Source organism: Micropterus salmoides, unplaced genomic scaffold (genome assembly GCF_014851395.1).
Source record: "Micropterus salmoides isolate LMB-PRFRI ecotype aquatic unplaced genomic scaffold, ASM1485139v1 Ms_hic_scaffold_15, whole genome shotgun sequence".
In the NCBI taxonomy this organism is placed as follows: domain Eukaryota; kingdom Metazoa; phylum Chordata; class Actinopteri; order Centrarchiformes; family Centrarchidae; genus Micropterus; species Micropterus salmoides.
Genome location: NW_024040596.1, coordinates 24,600,087 through 24,622,117, shown reverse-complemented (window position 1 = coordinate 24,622,117; position 22,031 = coordinate 24,600,087). Strand labels below are relative to the sequence as shown.

The following is a 22,031-nucleotide window of genomic DNA, read 5'->3' as shown; positions in this document are numbered from 1 at the left end:
TTCTCCCCTCTATCTCTCATTATTTCTCCTCCTCTGCTCTTTTTGACCTCCACTTTTTTCTTCTTCCCTCAAGTGTTGAAGCTCGGCCCGGAGGCCTTTAAGTTCGACAGCGGCCTGGAGGCGGTGGCTGTACGGCAGAATGAGAAGTACTACATCCTGCGACCGGAGGTCATCGAGACCTACTGGTACATGTGGAGGTTCACCCACGATCCCAAATATCGGCAGTGGGGCTGGGAGGCAGCACAGGTAAATACCATACATGTGTAGAGCTTTTAAATCCAAGACATCTGTTGGATTTACTTTGAAGCACAAAACATGAGCAGCATGACACTCCATTCCCCCAAACGAAAAGGAGCCAAAGCTTTCAGAGTTGCCAGCAGTGTTAAATGGAGGACAGCTATGAAACAGGGAACGTCTGAAAGAAAGGTTCTCTCATGAGCTCCTGATCTAATGTCTTGCTCTTGAAAATAGATGCACACAGAGCATCACAGAGAAGGGAGAGGGGTTACAAATAGTAAAAGCCAGTTGATTTTTAAATAAAAATCTGCAGGTATGATGAGAAGTCTTTTAAAAAGTAGTATTTTTCACGTCACCTGCAAGAGTTTGACAGCTGGGTAATTTGTGTTTAGTAATGCGAGTAAACACAACCCACGAATATTCGTCCTTAATCCAGTTTACAGCAGTATGGACCCTAAATAAATATTTTGTTGTGATTTAATTGCAATAAACGGATCAAAAGGATGCCAAAATAACTACATAATGATAATAATTTACTCTTAGCTCCTCCCACTGGTAAACGGCTCCAGATCAGAGCAAAATTCGGTGCGACTCCGGGTGTTTATTCACCCCTCCCGAATTTGCATCTTTGCCTTGATTTTGTATGTAATCACAGCGCGAAAACATTTTGCTCCGCTTTCTCTGTGAACACACAGTAAGGATCTAGTTTTTAAAGGCCCAATGAGGTCCACAGCAGAGAGTACATTTGTGATGATTACCTAGATGAATGGGACAGGAAAGTACCGTCACTGAATTCAGCTAATCACTAAATATCAGAAACACTCATCAGTTACATGATCACCACCAGCTGGTCTTAATGTAGGTTTCCCTTTTGCTGCCAAAACAGCCCTGACCCCTCGAGGCATGGACTCCACTGTTTATTGTATTGCATCCACAATTTGACCTGCAGTAGCTCATCTGTTGGATCAGACAACACAGCCCATCCTTCGCTCCCCACATGCATCAGTGAGCCTTGGCCGTCCATGACGCTGTCGCTAATTCACGATAGGTACTGACCACTGCAGACCGTTATGGAGATGCTCTGACTAGAGCCCAACCGATTTATTGTTTTGCAGATATTATCGGCCGATATAAGCTACTGGCAGATACATCTGCGGCGGCGTTTATAACAGCCGATATATGACTATTAAAAAAGAGAAACGGAAAGGCGGATTCATGTCATGAGTGTTGCATAGTTTGCCCAACAGAGCACGTGCTGCAGCTCCTCTGTTCAAAACACTGCACCACCACAGAACAACACATCAGCTGAGCTCAGAGCCAGTGTGCTGTCGATTGCGCTACGGTAGCATTTTTCGACAAGGCAGCATAGATCGTCAGAACACCGGTCCTCTCATTTTTCTCTAATTTATTCTAAATATTTTCTGTCGCCAACAGCAGATAACGCTGCCTGTTGCTAAATTAGCCACAAAGCTAATGCCGTGTTTATCAGTGGAGGAGGCTAATATTAATTAGCTATTAAACTGTAGTGTCTCTAGTTATAGTCAGCGTGTCAGAAATTATTAAACCAGAGGGTACTTGAGAATAAACTTGAGCTGAACAAGTATCTAACACACAGTTGCAGGTCCTCGTAGACAGTCATGTAGTATTAGATTAATTCAAGGGCAGCGTTTCCTCTGCATCACTGTATCATCGCCAGAAGTGACATGAGAAATCGTTCCTGCAACGTTGGATAGAATTAACAGAGTGCAGGTAATAAACTAGATGTAGAAAGTAGAGCTGGGTGTTTTATATCGGTATAATGAGGTATACAGATATAATTTCAAAAGAGATTGGACAATACCGTTTATACCGATATAGTTTGATGTTGAGTTAATTAATATGTTTCTGTAAAGTCCTGCCCGCGTTTGCTCCTCTCTCTCCCTCACCTTACAGCAATGCCCCTCCCTCTGCGTCTGCGCACAGCCGCCTACTCACAAACATGGATGGAGACTCAGTCGACACTGCTGAAGACCTGGCTTGTAAAAAAAAATAATAATAAATTGTGACACTTTATAGCATTTATCAGAGAAACATCCAGTTATTATGTCACGTTAGTCGTGAGACGTTGGATCTTAAGAGCGATAAGAGCGGACCTGGTAACTTTGACAAGCAACAGCAAACACACCAGTCAGATGCCATTCCTTTGCTACCACGTTGGTTTTGTTTTGATAAGCTACAATCATCAACTTCTCAACATGCGTTGCACCTGCTGCTGTGAACAGAATCGCGGGAGGAAAAGTCCAGAAGACAAGTTCTTTTCTTTGGTGACTTTATATAGCGTAGCCTACTACTGAGTACCGGAGTAGACTTAACAGGGAGAGAGAGATGGAAAGAAGTGGGGCACACTGACATGTTTGCAGCAGAGCTACGTTAGGTCTCTGAGTGTGAAGAGAACTGAAGGAGACAGATTGAGTGAGTGACGCTTAAATAAGGTGGAGAATGAAGTACTATTGCATGACAAAAAATGTACATATATAATTATTTGCCTATGTAGGAGAGCCCTGTTTATCGTTATTATGATAGCAAGACATGAGAGATGATATATGGTATGATAAAATAGAAGTAGCACTATATTGGTATTTGTTTCGCTAGCCCCCACAATACATACACTATTTAATTTAATGTTCATTAGTAGTAGTACTCAATAATTTATGATAAATCAAATATTTTAAAAAATGTTTTTGTAGTTTTATACATTTGACTCTTATTTATCAAAACTTCAATATATTTGGTTTTACTTTAGTTCAAAGTACTATTTCTAACAACAACAAAGTTTATTTTTAAATCATGTCGTAGTATCTTTGTGGGGTGACAACTTAACAAATGTTAGGGATAATCTTTGTTTATGTTATGCGTTTGTTAAATAAGGGGGGGGAAGAACATTGGCAGATATATTTGCTGTCGGATTTTAAAATCTTCAAATATCGAAATCGGTATCGGAAAATCCCATATCAGTCGGGCTCTAGCTCTGACCCAGTCATCTAGCCGTTACAATTTGGCTCGTGTCAAAGTTGCTCAAATCCTTGCGGTTGTCCATTTTTACTTCTTCTAACACTTTAAATTTGAGGTCAAGATGCTTACTTGCTGCCTAATATATCCCACCGACTGACAGGTGCCATGATGATGGGAAAATCAGTGTTCACCCATCAGTGGTCATCGGTGATCGTATATATTCAGAATGCTTAATGGCATGAGATGATGAATTTAAAGCACAGTTATGCAATAAATAAAATGAAAGAGTCTCAGCAGGTGGCACCAATGGTAGGTTTCTGCCATGCAAACCTTCCCTTTAGCCATTCTAGTTGTAGATAAAGATTAAAAAACTTTTTCTTTGCAACATTAAACTCTGTGCTTGCTTGTTAGAAGGGAAGTATTTGATATTTAATATTTGGTATATAATTGTACACATTTTACTCCTAATAATTACTTATTTGAATTGGGTCGTTGTGGTTTGAGTACATGTCAAAACTCCTGAATATATTTATATATTCTGTTATCGGCTTTGTGTCCATTGGAAAGTGAAAGTATTTAACTCTCAGCTGAGCTTATTTTACTGCAGCTGAAACTGTGATTGAACATTGACTTTTGAGTCAGAAGGTCAGTCTGTATAATTATCTTCATTAGGCCACTCTATCCTGTAGAGTGGCAGTGCTTTATGGAATAACATGTTTTGATCTCACAGGAAACCACATTTGGATTCTTATAATAATCACACCTATGAGTAGGGTTGGGCGAACGGAACAAAAACAAGTTCTCAGTCTTTTCGGCGACTTTATAAAACATACTGCTGATGGAAAAAATGGAGCAGACAGGGGGAGAGAGAGGCGGGGCTAGCCGGAGTGTCGACCTGAGGTGTAAGTGTGTCAGAGTGTGACAGAGTGTGAGGAGAAGAGAATAACTCCGAGGCGGGTGCAAAGCATACTTAAAAACAATAATAAGAATGTTCGTGGTCATTAAAAACTGCTTTCACATGGTGGTATAATGTGAACATTTGAGATTTTTTTTGCTGGGGGGGGGGGGTTTACAATCACGATGCTGGCTCAACGTTGTGATGTCTGTCAGCCATCGCCGATTGGCCCAACCCTATTATGAGTGGCTGCTTGTGCAACTGACCAGAAATGAAGAGAACCATTTTTAATGTTTGGATGTTTCCATGTGTTGGAAATGTGAATGTGAGAACTCTTTCGGGTGTTATTAGCTATTTATTTCTGCTTTTGTGTTTTAATATGAACAGCTTTATGAAAGTATAACAGAAATGAAAGCCCTCTGTATCCTTTTCACTCCCCTGCTCTACTCCGTCTGACAGAGGATTAAAGAGCTCGTCTTCTGTACGGCAGCTGATGTGTCTTCTCTGTCTAAATCTCAGCCGGCCTGCTCGTCATCCATTTCTATTTCTCCCTCGCACTCTTTTCACACTTTCCTCTTTTGTCTTTCTCCTGCCAATCTATTTGTAATTCGGGGGGGGGGGGTTAAGTGCACACGCTTTCATGTGCCAAGCAAATACATTGGCAAGTGTGTTTATGATGTGCGATTGTACTGAGTATGAGTGACACTAAGAGAGCTGCTGCTGAAGGGCTCATCTTTGCCTCTCTTGCATTATCTAATATTGCATACAGTATATACATGCGTGCTAATGCAGATGACAGATGTTATTTAATTTAGCTTATCTGTAGTTTTAGATCTGTTTACCACATTTATTTTCAGAAGTTTTTATGCTAATATTTGAAATGAAAGAAAGACTTGCTGTCTGACTGGGGTTGGTTATTGTTTGAGTTAATCTTGCTCTTGTTATATTATTTGGGTAAGAAGCTAAAAAAAAATACAGTCTGATAGAAGAACCAGCTTTAAATTCTGCAGATTTAGTCATAGATGTGCTAGCAAGTGTTTTTTTGTATTTAGTATGGATTTGGGCCATCTTGGATGCTCCATTTATTTTATGCTTTCTGCGTTTTCTTCTTTTTTTGCATTTGTTTCCATCTTATATCCTTTCATTTTTCTTACTTGTTTCTTTTACACACACATACAGTAACTTTCTGACAACACCTGAGGCTCTCTCCATGTTCACACGAAGCTCAACCTCCTACTCTCTTCCTATTGGTCACTTTATCCCCCACATAGACACATATGTACACCTTTCACCAACACCTGCAGTCGTCTTTGTGTGTTGCATCAAAGCTCAGCTTCTCTCTCTCTCTCTCTCTCTCTGTCTTTCTCGCTCACACATACACAAACAAACGCACACACTCCCTCTGCACCCCAGCTGCATCCATCTTGTACCCCAAACCAGCCTCTGTCTGTCACACTTCCTCTTTTCAAAGCAGCCATTAACACTTACTGGCTTTTACATGCGTGCGTGTGTGTGCATGCACGTATACAACATGTCTGTGTTGCCCATGCATTTTTTTTAGTGTAGGCAGCTTTTACCTGTGCATGTGTGTCAGTGTAAAGGTGAAGCCCAGCTGCTATAATGTGAAGAGTGTCCTCACTTAGTAGCTGCAGACACACTCCTCCTCCATTTTTCTCCTACAGGTAGACTTTTATATTAGATTATTTAGTTGTGTGTTCTACAGTTATGGGTACGGTTACAAAAATACTGCGTATAACCCCAAAGTTCCCAGAATGTTGAGCGTTTGAGTACAAATATGGCTTGTGTTTAAAATGTATATTTTAATTATCCAGACATATTGAAGGATATACTCAGCTTGAGATTGGCGTGTGTGTGTGTGTGTGTGTGTGTGTGTGTGTGTGTGTGTTGCACACATAGCGGGACACTGCAGTGTGGATCCAGAAGGACAAACACACGTCGGGCACAGCAGCCCATTAATAACAGGAATTACAGTCCAAACTACTTGCGACAGAAATCTGCTGACAGCAAAATGGTCACTGGAGGACAGGAGGGAGGAAGAAGATGTGCATGCGTGTGTGTGTGTGTGTGTGTGTGTGTGTGTGTGTGCGCGTGTGTGCAAGCGTGCGTGTGTTTGAGAGAGAGACAGTGAAAGACAAGGACAGAGATAATGCTTTCAATTACATGCGTTAATAGTGTAAGTTGATAACGTATGAGCAAGAGTGTAATGCAGCCAGAATTTTTATGGAGGCACCAATTTCACTGTAACAAGTCCTGATTGTAAATCAATAGAGCACACAGGTAATAGCGTCAGTATCACCAGCTGGACGATCACTGCATTTTTAATGACATTGCCCACTTGTGTATGTGTGTATGCAGATGGGGGAAAGCACCTGCTCACAAATTGGACTTGGTTTCAAGAAGAGCGTATATTTTCACTCCTCAGATCCAAAACAGCAGCCCGGCATTTGCAGTAGTGCATCATCAAGGTGTTCTGTGGGGAGAATGTGTCATTGTACAGTATGTGAAGACGTTTTCTTGGTTTTGCTGGCCCACTGATTTGCCATCTTTTGGGTAAATAAGAATTACAGAGGAGCGCGATTTATCAGAGATGTTAGAAATAAATACACTGTATGGACAGTAGTACTGGGACACCTACGCATTACTTTTGTGACAACCCATTTTAAACCCATAGGCATTAATATAGAGTTGGTCCCCACGTTGCAGCTATAACCGCTCCCAGTCTTTTGGGAAGGTTTTCTACAGGATTTTGGAGTTTGTCTGTGGGAACTGTTTCCCATTCATCCAGAAGAGCATTTATAAGGTCAGACAGAGATGTTGGACATGAGGGCCTGGCTCGCAATCTCTGTTCTAGTTTATCCCAAAGATTTAGGATAGGGTTGAAAAATCAGGGATCTGTGTGGGCCAGTCAAGTTCTTCCAGACCAAACTGGGCTTTATGAATGGGGGCATTGTCATACTGAAAGAGGAAAAGGCCAAACAGAGACCACTGGAAGAACTATGGTGGTCTGAAATTGTCCCTTAACAAGATTTCCCTTTAACAAAGAACAAACCATGAAAAAACAAACCCTCTAAAAAGTCTTTTGTCTACATAATGTTGCTAAGTTTAGGTATTTTACAGGAAATAAGTTAGGTTTTTGTTTGCTGTCATGGCAGCATTTGTTGTCATAATAACACAGAGGTGACAGTTTGTCCTGACTAACAGCGCTGGATGCAACAGGCCGGTAACTTGCTTTTGTTTACTGTTGCTTATTCTGGATGTTTTTGTGATGGCAGTGGAGAAATTGCAGGCCTCAGAACAAGTGGTCCAGCTCCGCTGTTTTTGTTGTTTTTGAAACATTGACATCACATCTTTTGTGTTTGGAGTATCGGAGATAAACCCTCAAAAGCCAAAGTGAATGGACAGAGAGAAGGGATTTACACCACAATCCCAACCACCTACGAAAGTGGCTTACATTTGTCCTGAAAGAGCTGCACAACGTGTATTTTCGTTATGACTTAAAGAAAATCCAAACTATATCTGATGTCCAGTGAAATCAGATTCAACGTCGTCTTGAATGGAGCTTAAAATCCACACATACAGATTACATCCTCATAATCGCAGACAGCTAGAGAAAAAAAGAGATGAGAACAGCTAAAAATGTGAGATTTCACCTCACAATTTCCAATCAACTCCCATTTTGCCCTTCAAATCAATCATTCTGAATCAGACGAAGGTGCGAAGACAACCTGAGATTGTGAAAAGTGACCCAAGAGAAATCACCACAGACCACAGGCCTCTCCCTCGCTTCAAGAGAAACTTTTATTTTGCCATTATGCAGCAGCTCCCTCATATGCAGCATAATATGAAACCCTCATTATGAAGCTGCTTCGGAGGAGGGACAAAAAGAAGAATTCAAGAGAATAAAATGTAAATGCGGGTTGTGAGGCATTTGTTGTAATCTTCTTTTCCTCCGGTTTCCTACAGCTGCTGTTTCCTGTATGTGTCTCCCCAAGACTCCCTCTAATCTGTCACAAGCAAAAAAAATAATTATAGCATTCTTTTGTAAGCTTATTAAAATTGTGCTCTTCATCCCACCACCTTTTCTCTTTGCCCTTTTTTTCTTTTTTCTTCTCCTCGTTTTGTTTTTCCTCTTCATCATTCTCTTACCTTTTTCTTTGCAACTTTCCTCCCTTCCTGTTTCTGTCCATTTCCACCCAACTACTTACACTATTATTTTTCTTCCTTCTCTTTCTCTCCATTTTTTTGTTATCTTAAAACTCTTTCTTCCTTCCTTCTTCCTCCCCTTCCCTCCTTCCCTCTCTCCTCCAGGCCATTGATAAGTACTGCAGGGTGAGCGGAGGTTTCTCGGGGGTGAAGGACGTCTACTCCTCCAACCCGACCTACGACGACGTGCAGCAGAGCTTCTTCCTGGCCGAGACGCTCAAGTAAGCCAACACTAATAGGTTGATTAATTGGTTTGATCTATAAATTCAGTACGTGTGTTGATTAATTAATCACTTTTGGGATTAATGCAATCATTTGGTGGGTGGGGTGGTGGGTTGGCTGATTGAAAGGGCTTGTCAGGGGAAAGTGATTGCAACAATTACGTGGTCATATTTTATAAAAGAAAATAAACGGAAAAATTGAGCAGGAAAATCCTCTGCAAACATAAAAGCAGCAGCATGTCAGTCGCAGACCTTCGTCGAGCAGCTGCTGTGTCAGAAATACAGCAGAAGAGCAGTTCATCAACAGCTCACTGGCTGCTCCTTCTCGTTCCATTACTCCCTGCAACATTTTGCGAGTTAAATGCTTTTAATGAGAGCTGGCAGCTATAAATGTTTGGCTTGTTTGCTAGAAGAGTGAAAATTAAACAGTAACACTGGATTATATACATGCACAGTTTCCTGTGAATCGTGCAAAAGCAATGTACTAATTTACTACTGCAGAACTACTTAGTGACATGTGATGAGCCGTTTTCAGTCCAACACTGGCATGTGTTGTTATTTCTTTCCATTTTGTACTATAATAAAGGCTGATTAATGCAAAGGGCAGCTCTGATGATTGATGAAGGGAGCCTACAGACTGTGAGCCAGAGGGGAAAGTGAAGCCTAGTGTGGCTCTCTGTTTCCCTCTGCTGGCAGCTCTTTGAATATCTTTATCTCCTCCTGGCATAACTGTACATGTAAACTGAGCAGATGAAATTAAGTGTACAAGGTTGTTACTGTCAATCAAACAGTGCAGCAGGTCAAAGACAATTATAAAACAGAGCATACTGGGCTTATTGGCTGCTCTGTCTACCCTTGTGTTAGCAGGAAGCTACTTATCAGCTCCATTTTTAACTTGAACATGTCTGAAATTAACACCCACAAAGCGTTTAATTCCAGTGAAATTTGTCTTTGGTGTAAAAGTCGTTAAAGGTCACTCGCCACACAAGCCTGGTAACTTTCTGAGATGATGACATTTGAATGCCTCGGTGTTATGTGGCCTTTGGTGTCTGTCTTTTTCTCAGTCTTTGTCCCTGCTGGCTGCGAGCCAATCGCATCAAAGCAATACATCAGCTCTGGGTTAAAACAGGCTGCTGATTGGCATCCGAACTTCTGTTGATCTGCTGTGTGGATCGTGAGTTATACTTGATCACTTGATGACTATTGTTAAAGTGTTAAACTTAGTAACTTAAGCGGTGTGTGTTAAGATTTATTTTAATGTTCATTAGAATTCTTAAAGAAATGCAAGTCAAGAGATCTTGTTTTAAATTAAAGCTCTAAATCTTACACAAACACACTGTAAGAGACTAATTGCAGATTATCGATAAGTGTACATATGATATAATTTACATGGTTCATTGATGTTAAGGAATAAGAAGGAATATTTACAGTATTGCAATAAGTTAATTGTTTGATTTCGTGCTCTTAAAATGTGGATAATTTGCATAAAAATCAAATTTATATCACATTGGTAATATATAGGGAATAGACGACTATGATTGTCGCTTCCTCTTAACTGCATAAACCTTTAATTGCCTGGGGAGTCAAGCAAACAGAAAGCGGAGCCACACAGTTTTTTAAACTCCCTCTTTTTCTCACATTAATCAATCAACTCTTGTTCCTGTTATCTTCCTGTACTGATGTTGTCTTGTATCTAACGGATACATTTTTACCGAGTGGTCCTGTGGATTTATTGATATGATATGGGCGAGGGGAATAGTTAAGAGAGTCAAGCTAAGCAAATCTCCTTTTTGTGTACATGTTTCATTTTCATTAAATTACATTTATTCATTTAGCTGACGCGTTTTATCCAAAGCAACTTATAATTGCTATATATGTCAGAGATCGCACACCTCTGGAGCAACTAGGAGTTAAGCGTCTTGCTCAGAGACACATTGGTGGATGTGTCACAGTGGGAATTGAACCCCGGTCTCTCACACCAAAGCTGAAAATGTGTCAGCCTCCTGTCAACTCTAATTAGACTAATCACACACATCGCAATTACACAGCAAAGGTGGAGCAGTGTTCCCTATTTGGACCGTTTTTTCTCTGTGACCAAGCAGAGCCAAACTGGAATCAGGAAATAAAAGATTAAAACATAGAACAACAACATAGAAGCAACAATTATTTATACCTATACTACAAATTCAGGGTTTTAAGTGTCGTGTACCTGTAAGCTGACACATGATGTAATCCACTTCTTTCTTCTTCTTCTCCTCTTTCCTTACCCTCACCACTGTTTCCTCCCTCCGTTAACCCCCACACATCCCTCCCACCACCTACCCCTCCTCAGGTATCTGTACCTGTTGTTCTCCAGCGACGACCTGATGCCGTTGGAGAGTTGGGTCTTTAACACGGAGGCTCACCCACTTCCTGTCCTCCACCTGGGCAACATCACCCTGCCTGGCAGCGAGCCGGCTCAGCGGTAGACAGACAAAGCCCTCTTCCTTCACTGCAGCACCAGGGGGCGCCACCTGTCTGCCCGCCTGCCTGCCTGCCCGCCCACCATCACTGGACAAACTTACATTCAGCTCTACAGACTTTCAACTGCTTTTGGACTGCAGACATCAACCAGAGGACACGAGGAGAGAGCCTCCCGCACAGACCACTACAGCGTGGGGAGGACTCAGTCTCCCTCTCTTCTTCTACGTTTTACTCTTTGACTCTGTGTTATTCTCTCTGTCTTCTCTGCTTAAATCAGAAAGATGGTGGGTTTGCTGCTCAGCCTCACGACTGGCTTGAATCGACTCTTTTCTCTGAAGAACCGAGCTCCAAAAACGGAGGCTTGATTTCGCTTTTCTTTTTTTTTTTTTTTGTTATTATTATTTTTAGTGTTAATTTGAGATTTGACCAAACTGTCCTCCCATACAGACTCAAGCTGAGGCTCTGAGCATGCATATGGGATTTTGTGAAGGATCACACAGCCTGTTTGACACTAAACTGATGAACGTGTCACTTTTCCAGGCAGACAAACTTGAGGACTTTACAGGGTCTGTTGATAAGGTGTGTTTTGTTTTTTTTTGTTTGTTTATTTGGACAAATTGTTAATGGGGACACAGGGTTGAATCAAAGCTCTTCGCTTCTCTCTGACCCAACCCCTCCCCACTCCACTTCCTGTTTAATCTCCATCAGACGAACTTTGACCTGGAACTGTCGCATCATCAATGCGAGGGCCGGTTGTGGCAACAGTTCCCCACCTCCTCCCTCTAATCCTCCTTTTTCAGAAAAGTGGACCATTGTGAGTGGAACAGTAACTACAGGCGGACAGCAGCAGGCCTCCCCATCTTCACCACTCCCCACCTCCACATCTTTCCAGTTTCTCTCTCCAGTTAGAGACGTCACAGGGCCACTACTTTCCCCCCTAAAACATTCTGCTGCTACTCGTTTGGATGCTGCTTTTTTTATCTCGAACCTTTTATTCTGATCACACCATTACATCACAGCGTTTCTCTCCAGCTTCATCAACCCTTCTTTTTCCACCTTTTCACAAATCACTCCAAATCATGTTCATATCATACATTTTGAGATGAGGCTAGAACCCAACCATGCTTATGTATGAGAGTGTGTGTGTGTGGCGGTTAAAATACCTCTGCAGTAAATCACTTATTTGGGCGCTTTGAAGAGGAGATAGCGCTGAAAGAGCTAAATAAATGAGAACCCTCCTACTGAGCTCCCATGCCACATTTTCTCAGTTCAGCCCCATATCACCAGTTGGACCACCTAACCTGCAAATTGCATGTTCTCAAAAGTTCTCCATCATTTGTCTTTACCACTTTTTTCCCCCCACAATCCCACTGTCTTATTTTCTTAATTTTTTCATACCTTCTCCTCTCTCCTCCATTTTTACTGCTACCTCTCCGGTCCATAATAAAAAAGTCCAAAAACCTGGAGCCCTTCGTTCTCAGGGTTCCCAAATGACTCTGAAAAGTATGAAACCATAATTTCATAATGTCCCTGTTTTGTATAATCTCACAAAATCTCCATTGCTTTCGGAATCATAATAATCATACTGTACAGATTGATTAGACCCTGTTTAGACCCTGTTCATCATGTGCTACTGCCAAATGGCAACACCATATCATCAAACATCCATTTCAACATCAGAAATTCTGAAATAGAGCAAATCAAGGACTTGTTTGGCTGGTTTGTGTACAATTTCAAATGCACATCCTTTGCAGAGTCGCTATAATTTCTCCTCTCTGTAAAGGTCTCAGAAGATTCCACTCACTCCTTATGGTCCAATTTATCAAGAGCTTGGCCTTGTTGAGAGAGGTCAGACCCCGCCACACACCACGCTATCTGCTCAGTTACCAGCTTGCTTCTGCCTGCAGTTATCCCTCCAGACTCAACTCTCTCTGTTACTGCCGAAGCAGCTTGAGGGATTTACTGCGCTGTTTGCTCAGATAATAGATAATACAGTCTATTAAAAAAAATAATACGTCAGCAAACAACCAAAACAGCTCGACTCTGAAACAGGCCTCTGTAGTGACCTACTGTATCAAGCAGCTACTTTAAGACTCTGTGAAAGACGCTGGACAACTCTGTGAAAGACGCTGGACAATATTTTTATGCTAAAATCTACACAGACTCATAGCCCAAAGTGGGGATATATACCAACCCAAACACAAACCTCAACACATATCATTTAATCCCCTAGAATAAGGGAGTATTTTGCGTGTGTTTGCAGTGTACAAGAGTCAGATCTGCTGTTATTTGTGCTTGATGTTAAATTTGAAATGAAATTTTGCAATGAAATTTTGCATTCAGATTTCTTTAAAGTGAATATTAATGATGCAGATTTCACACGTGACAACCATTTTTAGAAGCTGTACGGATGTGCTCTTTCAAAATATGTTTTGATAGTACAGCGTCAGATGGCACATTGAAATGAAAAGTGCAGCCGTGACCTCTGTGAGTCACGTTAAGTTCTGTAGCTGAACGGCAAGAAATACAAACCAGCAGGGAGACGAGATGTTGGGGGGAAAACAAATAATACGTTAATGAAAGCAACCAGCGTACAGATGGTTTCAGGAGAACACAGCAGTAGTGAGTCAGGCCGCAGGAGTCCTGTTGAGTCTAAATAATCCAATATTACAGCAAAAATTTATTTTTAGAAGCCAACTTTCATCAGCCAAAGGCTTTTAATATTTTTTGTTGAGTCTGTCTGGTCCATTCTCCATGTTGGAAGGGATTCAACCATGATTTTTTAGTTCTTAAGACAAAAGGTCAATTAGTTTATAAAAATACAGACAGTAGGCTTAATGATGGGCTCAGCAAACTTGTGCTATGACTGTGTGTGTGACTGAGAGAGTTAGTGTATTTCATATGTTCTGATTTTCTGTGAGCTCATTAATAAGCCTGTTGGCTACCAGTTTGTGTGACACGAATCTGCCATTTGTCCAAACCCTTTGTATCAATAGACTGGTTTAGGTAAGAGAGGAAACAGAGCAGGTTTCACTACTGGAGATGATGCTTCTGCAGGCGTTCAAGCTGACAAGTAGGACTAAACCAGGAAGATTTGTTTCCTTGTGTTGTGTTTGTTTCTGACTAACTGATTCTTTTCAAGCCTTATTGTCAAATGTGACACCTTGGCCAATACTGTGCTCTTTCACGTTCTTTGCTTTGTGTTTTGTAATTCGTCTTCATGATATAAATTCCCTCTTATTGTTTTTGTCTGCACAAACATTGTCTGTCCTCTGACGCGCACATAGATGCAGAACTGTGATGGAGGAAAAGCAAAGCTGACAGCGGACTTGACACTATGCTACATTTTGTTTACTGCCCAACCACATTGATTAAAGGTTCTCTAAAAATGTATCAATATGCTGACCTACTAATATCTGACTGTATCTCCACGTGCCCTCCTGAGAAAACACAGAAAATGAATTTTTTAACAGAAACTGAATTTGCTGTTGTTTGCCCGTTCTACAGGAGGTCAGCTGCTCATCTATCAATGAAGCCATACTGTGTATGTAGTTTGAAACAGTACTGCTGAAACAACAGTTTCTATTCAGTTTTTAGCTGTAGGTGATGATTAGCTTCCCTGACTGTAGAAATGGAAATAGGCAGCAGGGACTAAATGGAGTGATTAGAGACATTTGAAGCCATAGTTGTTGGCAACAATGCTCTTTACCTTTGCCTCAAATTGCTGCTAATCTCAAGTGAGTACAAAATGTTGACAGGCTAACACAAAGACATAGTAAATGCTTTAAAGGATAAGGTTGGAGATATTCTATTTATTGTCAACAAATCCTATGGAAAGACCAAAAAACAATGAGTTGATCCCAATAGCCTGATAATAAGCCTGATCTATGTCATTGTACACAGCTTCACTGTTGTCCAAAAATTCTTAAAAATAAATGAGCTGCATCATCCATTACCACGAACATACACAAGCTTATTTTGACTAAATCCCACATACACCATCCTGCTCACTAGAGCACCAAATGTGTATTAATCTGCATCTGAATAGTCCCCAACAAAAGCACTATTTCTTCCCGTTTGAGGAGCGTTTGTTGGTTTTGGTCTTATCATGGAATTGAATGACAATAATACGGATAAAAATAAGAAATATAAATCTCTAAAATAATCTGCCTTATACTTTTAACATCTTTGGAAACTGTAATTTCCTGATTTCATAAATATATAGGTTCTGATTTGTGAAAACAGTGTAGCTAGCAGACATTTTAGAAATATCTCTTATTATCAAATGTTGGTTGGGTTTAAGAGAGCAAATTGGCTTTGACCAAACTTCTGGCTAATGTTCAGGTCAATGTTGGGCTGATTTAATCAAGCCGCCTTTTTTTTTTTTTTTTTATAAATGAAACAAAGTTTTTGGTTTAAAGTTTAGGGGAAACTCTCTCAACACTCTACAGCGTCAATCCGTGTACATAAGAGATATTTCTCTGGCCAGTCCCCCATTCAACTCATTTTATCCCCTCCATCAGCCATCCAGTATTATTTCCACCTCTCTTTCATCTGAACTCTGGTGCCGGTCAACCTCAACAGTCCCTTACATTACAGTCTTGGCTCTCAGCCTCTATCCCCCAGTCTCTGACATCACCCTGCCATCATGCTTACGTCATCACCACCAATATCTGTTAGGGAGGAAGCCCAGGCGAAAACTGGGTGGCCATCGAGTCGCTGGGAGCGACGTTGATTTTGAAAATTGAGTGTTCTGTATTTGTATTTTTACTGAACTAAAAAATAAATAAAATGAAAGTATCTGTAAATATGTTTAAAATTGAGACACAAATTCAATAAAGATGTTATGAAAAGTGATCAGAAACGAAGAGTACACTGTGTTTTGTTTGTTTTGAGCTTTAACATATGCTTTGTGTAGCAGTTGCTGTGACAGATTTTAAAGTGGACAGTGTTTGTTGCTGTGGTTTGTTACAAACCTAAAAGTTGAGCATGAATCTTGAAATTTTTGTACACACGTTCATGTACACTTCAGGAATTAATTTAATCACTAATACAAACTCCTGACTTTTCATATAGCGACATCATCAGGCCAATATTTGTACTTGTCCAACATTGTGGTTTATGAGTAAATCCAAAAACGAACAGTGTTCCCATCAGCCTCAGCTGTACTTGATGGTCAATGGACAGATGGTGAACATGGTAAACCTTATACCTGCTGGGCATCAGCATGCTAACATTAGCATTTAGCTGAAAGTGCCGCACAGAGTATGCAGCATGGCTGTAGACTCTTGTTGTTTAAAATAATTTGAATCTTTGAATTTTAATAAACACTTATTGAGTCATTGGCTGACTGCAGCAGCTCATCTGGGTCAAATAAGGTGAACTTACTGAGAGATTGCAGTGATTCTTTAGTGACTGGGACCAATGAGAACCAGAGTCCAGCTACTAAAGTCCAACTGAAACTGCTTGAGTCCGACGATCCTAAAAAAAAGACTCCAAACAAAAAAATTTCACCACTTAACCAAAAAAACTTGATTGAACTTTGACCCATGTGTAAGATAAATGCAATGTTGTACATCATTCTGAATTAAAGAGGTGTTCTCTGTCAGCGCTGTTCAGATGTGTTTGAGAAAACAAATGTGTTGCGGTTTATGCTGCTCAGCCTGCTGTCACATCCCTCCAGGATGCTGGCAGAGAGCCACTCGACACTTTGGACAAACACACAGTAGCTTCTTCCAGGTTGGCAGCGCACATACTAATAAGCACCTTTCTTTGTGGAATGGTTTTTACACAGAGACTGCATCCGTTCAAGTTCGTCTCAATTCTATGGTTCTCCCTCAGCGCACAAAACTTTCCCATTTAAGTGAACACAAGGTATCATTTACTTTTTGTGCTCATATTTGTACTCTATACTTATCCTGAGGTGTTGAAGCGCACCTGTGGACCACAACAAACAAACAACTAGCACAGTATGGGCTTTCCTCCATCTGGTCCATTCTGCCTTTCACTTCCTGTCATCGGAATCACATGAACATCATACTGTAGCGCGCTTAGCTAATAGAGAGTGAGTGAGTTTCAGCTCAGAGAGGCTTTGCATCTAAAATTCTAGAAAACAGAAAACAAAAGCAACCAATACAAATATGGTAATCCATTAATCAGTTAAATATCATCAGCAATATATTGATAACTTCCATTTAGCCAAAGAATTGACTTTATACCTCTGGATTCACGTATTCACGTACGTTCAAGTATTCACTACATAAACTCAGCAAAAAAAGACACGCCCCTTTTTCAGGATACTGTATTTTAAAGACAATTCTGTAAAAATCCAAATGACTTTACAGCTCTTCATTGTAAAGGGTGTAAACACTGTTTTTCATGCTTTAGACACTAACAACATACAGACTGTAGGCAATTCTGTAGGCAAGGTCACAGTTTTAAAAACTTTGAACACTAAAGAGACCTTTCTACTGACTCTGAAAAACGAAAGATGCCCAGGGTCCCTGCTCATCTGCGTGAACGTGCCTTAGGCATGCTGCAAGGAGCCATTAGTACCTTTGATGTTGTCGGAGCAATAAAATGCAATGTCTGTACTGTGAGATGCCCAAGAAAGCACTACAAGGAGACAGGAAGGACAGCTGATCGTTTTCACAGTGGCATGCCACATGTAACAACACCTGCACTGGACCAAAGGGCCATATATATACTGTATGCAGTATGAGTCTGGACAGACATGGATGTAAACTGCAACTTGACTGGTAAATATTTGACTTGACAGAGTGTTCAGTTACATACTGTACTGCTGGGAGCCTACGGCCTCTGATTGTGTTTTAAGTACCAGAGCGTGTTATTTCATTTTCACAAGAAACATGAGCTTGATGTCTCCGTAGGTGGGTTTTTTTCTCCTCACAATCACCGCCTGAAATGAAAGTGTGACGTCTGTCTGTGACTGTGACTTCCACTCAGGAAACCACAAACACCTTTGGACATCAAACATCACCTCTTCCTAAATACCAGGATCTCTAGGTTTACGGTAAAACTTTTGAAGACACTATATGTGACCTGTTCTTTTGGGTTTAAGTGCATCAAGGATTTGACATTCCCACAGCACAATAATAATTGTGAAAGAAATTTAAACATAATACAGTTCTTATTAGGGTGAAACAAATTCTGCTTAAATTAACATTAAAAATAAAGGGATGGAGAGATAATCTTGAGTATAAGTGTAACAACCTAAAAGTCTTGTTTTTTGCTGAACTAGTTTCATTTGTGACCTTGCTGCAGTGATGTATATCCTCGGGAAATATTGTTACGTACTTAAAATGCGTTTTACTAATTACCATTCTGGCCATATTGTCCCGACTGGTTTTCCATCATATTTTCATACTTTGGCTTTAAACCATCAGCGCTGGAGCTGCTGACCAGAGTGAAGCACGGTAGAACTATAATTTTACCTTTTTAAATAATCTCTGATAAAATAATGCTAAAAGTTTCTTTTCAAATGCTGGGGGGTGCATTATTCTGTTATGGTTCAAGTATGAAAAATATGTTAAATTTGAAGGATAAGCATATAAAAGGTTTTCTACTTTTAACTTTAAGTATGTTGCGTGCCTTCGCCTCAGCTTTAAATTTAGAGGAGCTGCTGAACGTTACTTGCCAAAGCAAATTAATTGCGCAGAAAATAACACTTTAAATAGTCCACAACCAATTCAAATAGGCTAAATATGGAACGGTGTTCAGTAGTTAGTGTTATCTGTACATCCACAGTCATATCTATACAGATGTAGATGTTTATTTACACTGCCTTGGGGAGTTTTCTGATTTTGTTGACATGTTATCTGTGTTCTGTCATGCCTATTGACGTGTAAAGGTAAGGAGAACGCTCTAGTCTGCACAGAGAAAGTACTAACGGGCTCAATCTGAAGGCAGACAGGATGGAAATGTACACGCATCATTAATAACATGTTGAATAAGACACCATAAAGTTAGTGGCAATCAGGCTGTACGTGTTAGTTTGTATGCATGATCAAATGGATCATTCTGTAATAGTATTTCCCCACTAGTTTCAGATTTCACTATAGATAACACGCTACATCTGTCAGGGATTTACTGCCTAGAAATGGCAAAGTCGGTTGTTTGGCCCACCACTTTTGTCCAATCTCAAAACCACTTTATGGTTTCTTTGAAGTGTTGTACAGACATTCATAGTCCCCAGCGGATCGTCCTAAAGGTCTTTGATGATCCCTCACTTTGACTTTTTGTCCAGTACTTTGCTTTATGACCAAATCTGCCACACACAGCATGGCTGTGGACTCTTTTCATTTTCTTCACTACAGGTTTTACTTTCCGATTTCTCATGTTTTAATTTGTCTTTTCGCTTCAGTTGTTGTTGATGACGAGCTGCAGGCAGGTTTAATTTACGTCCCAAGTTGTCTTTGCTTGAGTCTGACTTTGAGAGCCGCCTTGTCATGAAATACACCACGTTGCTGTTTCCAGGCAGCACTGCCATTGTTTTATCATTCTGGAAGGTAACTGTTCACCACATCTATCATTTCACTTCCAACCTTCTGCTTGAAAACATGAGTTGAATAAATCCCAGGTTCAAGTTGGCGGCTGACAAGTCTGAGTCATGAGCACAAATGTGAAAAGCATCTGTATTTAAAAGCTCGTGGTCTTGGGATTATGTTGCAGTTTATTTGGGACTGAAGCTTCACCACTGTTAAATTACATCCATCGTAACTTTCTCGCTGATTTGTTTTAGGTCTGTGTGTTCAGTGGAGCTTAGAGTAATACTGACAGGGCTGATTTTCTGTCGTGATGAAGTATTTTAATGCTTCTGAATCGATTTTAATACTTGCAAATATTGTACACCTGCCAGTGATATGCTTTGTTGTGCAGCTTCACACTTTCATCTCAAACCCAAGTTGTGTTAGAAACTGAACTTTTACCTGTGGGACAATAAAAGTGTGGATGGTCTGAAGTTGAGCTCACCTTCGGATTTGTGTTTAGAAATCTTTCCTGGCACGCTGGGCATTTTGTGTGTGTGTTTGTCTGAGATAGTCAGAGGGAAAGCGAACAGATGCTTCCTGTTACCAAGATATCTGTGAAGTGGAACGCTGTGATGCTAGTGCACTCGCAGGTCCCTGATAAGTTTAATGTTTATGCATATCACGAAACAAAGTATTGATAGTTACGAGAGAGTGTGACAGGATTTCTGTATTGCTTGTAGCCTGTGTTTGTCAGCAGGAGGAGTACACTGTTGTACTACCTGTCACAGAAAGCCGATGTTGACTTTCATGTTTCACTTTTTTTTTTGTATGTTACAACAGGTCAATGAGAGCTGCAGGGTGTTAGCAAACATGAGTAAATACCAGAAGTGGGAGTAAGTCACACATGTCCAAGTCACAAGCCTTAACCTTGAAGTCTCAAGCAACTTCCAAGTTACTGTGATGAAAATCAAGCAAGTTTGATTGGCACTGAAATGGAAAAATTAGGACAGTATAAAGGACCATTATATATCACTCAAATTCATCAGTGAGCTCCCCATCTATCTCCAGATTGGCACTTAAGACTTTGAGGGAAAGTCTGTGAAGGAGTTCTGTAAATTTAAGATGAGTTCAGAGGGATTTCTGGACTTGATAAGATCGGGGGTCATTTGTTGTAAAGACTAAAGCAATGTTTTAAAACATGAACTTTTTTAAATATGTTTACGAAAATTTTATGAGGACAACAATATGCTCATGCATACATTTCAAATTAATTCACTTTCAAATTCAGGGCACATGCAGGCGTGGAGGCAATGTGTCCATTAGAATAGCTGTGAAGACTAATGCACTCAAAGTTGCCATCTGCCACCACTGAAACCAAATTTTCAGGTTGAAAGCAAACACTGTTCTGTTTAAATAGTCACACTCTGTGCCCATAACACCACACTTTCAAGTTGTTAAATGCTATGTTGCAAGGAAACAGCTGCTTCATCTTATTTTGGTCTGACATCATTTAAAAAAGAAGAAGAATCTAAATCATGGCTCCTATAATTTCCGTTTTTGACAGTTTTACACAAGTGCCACATGAGTGCGTGGATAGTTTCTGAGAACATAGCATCCTGTTCTGTTTAGGGAAACATCAGCAGTACTTTGACACAAAGCGTACATTGTACTTCCCCGCCTTGTGTAGTGTAGCATCGCAGTATGACATTTAGCGCTTACGTAACCACATCGATCAGTCGTCCAAAAATTGTCACAGAAGGTGTAAACCACAACATGGTTTCCATCAGTCACAGGAAATTTCTTTAACTAACCGCATTTTGTTAGATGTCAGCAAAGCACACGAAGTTATTTGCTCTCTGATAATTAGCTGATTTTTATTTATTCCCTAAATGAGAGCTGTGGCATGTTGATTTACACAGAACATTAATAACTCCCCACTGTTTCTGTGGTGATTCATGGTTTCATATTTGCACTCATGCCTCTGTAATCCTCTCCATTCCTTGTGTGCTATTTCAACACAGTTAACAGCATCGAGGCTGACTTCCAGACATTTTAGCCTGCTGAACCAGATCTTTTCTGTTTATAAAATGACTTATAGCGTTGTTTTATGTGGCCCTGCAGCAGCTAACAGTGAATATAGCCTCAGTATGTTTAGACAAAGAGGGAGCAGAGGAGACAGTTAAAACAGTTAAGTTAGGAGAGAGGCTGATCGTAATCCTAGCTTAGCTGAACTGTTTACATGTAGACAGAGAGCAGCTCTGAAAGTGAATGATTGAGGGTCACCTCAGTAAAGTCTGGACAGTGGGCACAACATCTACAGATTGTTTCAGACAGATGCTGAACCTTAAAACACAATGCTGCTAAGTAGTTCTCCAGTTAGTGAGGACGAAATTATGCACCACCTTGGATTTAAAACGGATATCATGTGTCCCAAATCCACACTACATACTCATTCTTAGCCAGTTTTTAGTCTGTAGTGTGAAAAGTGACGAAATGTATACACAAACTATA

At 40.5% G+C, this 22,031-nt stretch overlaps 1 protein-coding gene across 2 annotated transcripts in view; it reads left to right on the top strand.

Annotated features, from left to right (window-relative positions):
- man1a2 (mannosidase, alpha, class 1A, member 2) overlaps nt 1–22,031 on the top strand; it is a 161,325-nt gene that overhangs the window by 137,996 nt on the left and 1,298 nt on the right. The window contains exons 11-13 of one of the 2 annotated variants that reach the window (XM_038721211.1): nt 74–246; nt 8,453–8,568; nt 10,901–12,497. In XM_038721211.1, coding sequence (XP_038577139.1) covers nt 74–246; nt 8,453–8,568; nt 10,901–11,036 — 425 coding nt within the window. In that variant the 3' untranslated portion in view covers nt 11,037–12,497. Of the gene's footprint in view, nt 1–73; nt 247–8,452; nt 8,569–10,900; nt 12,498–22,031 lie in introns of those variants that run through there. The other variant, XM_038721213.1, reaches the window with a different exon arrangement.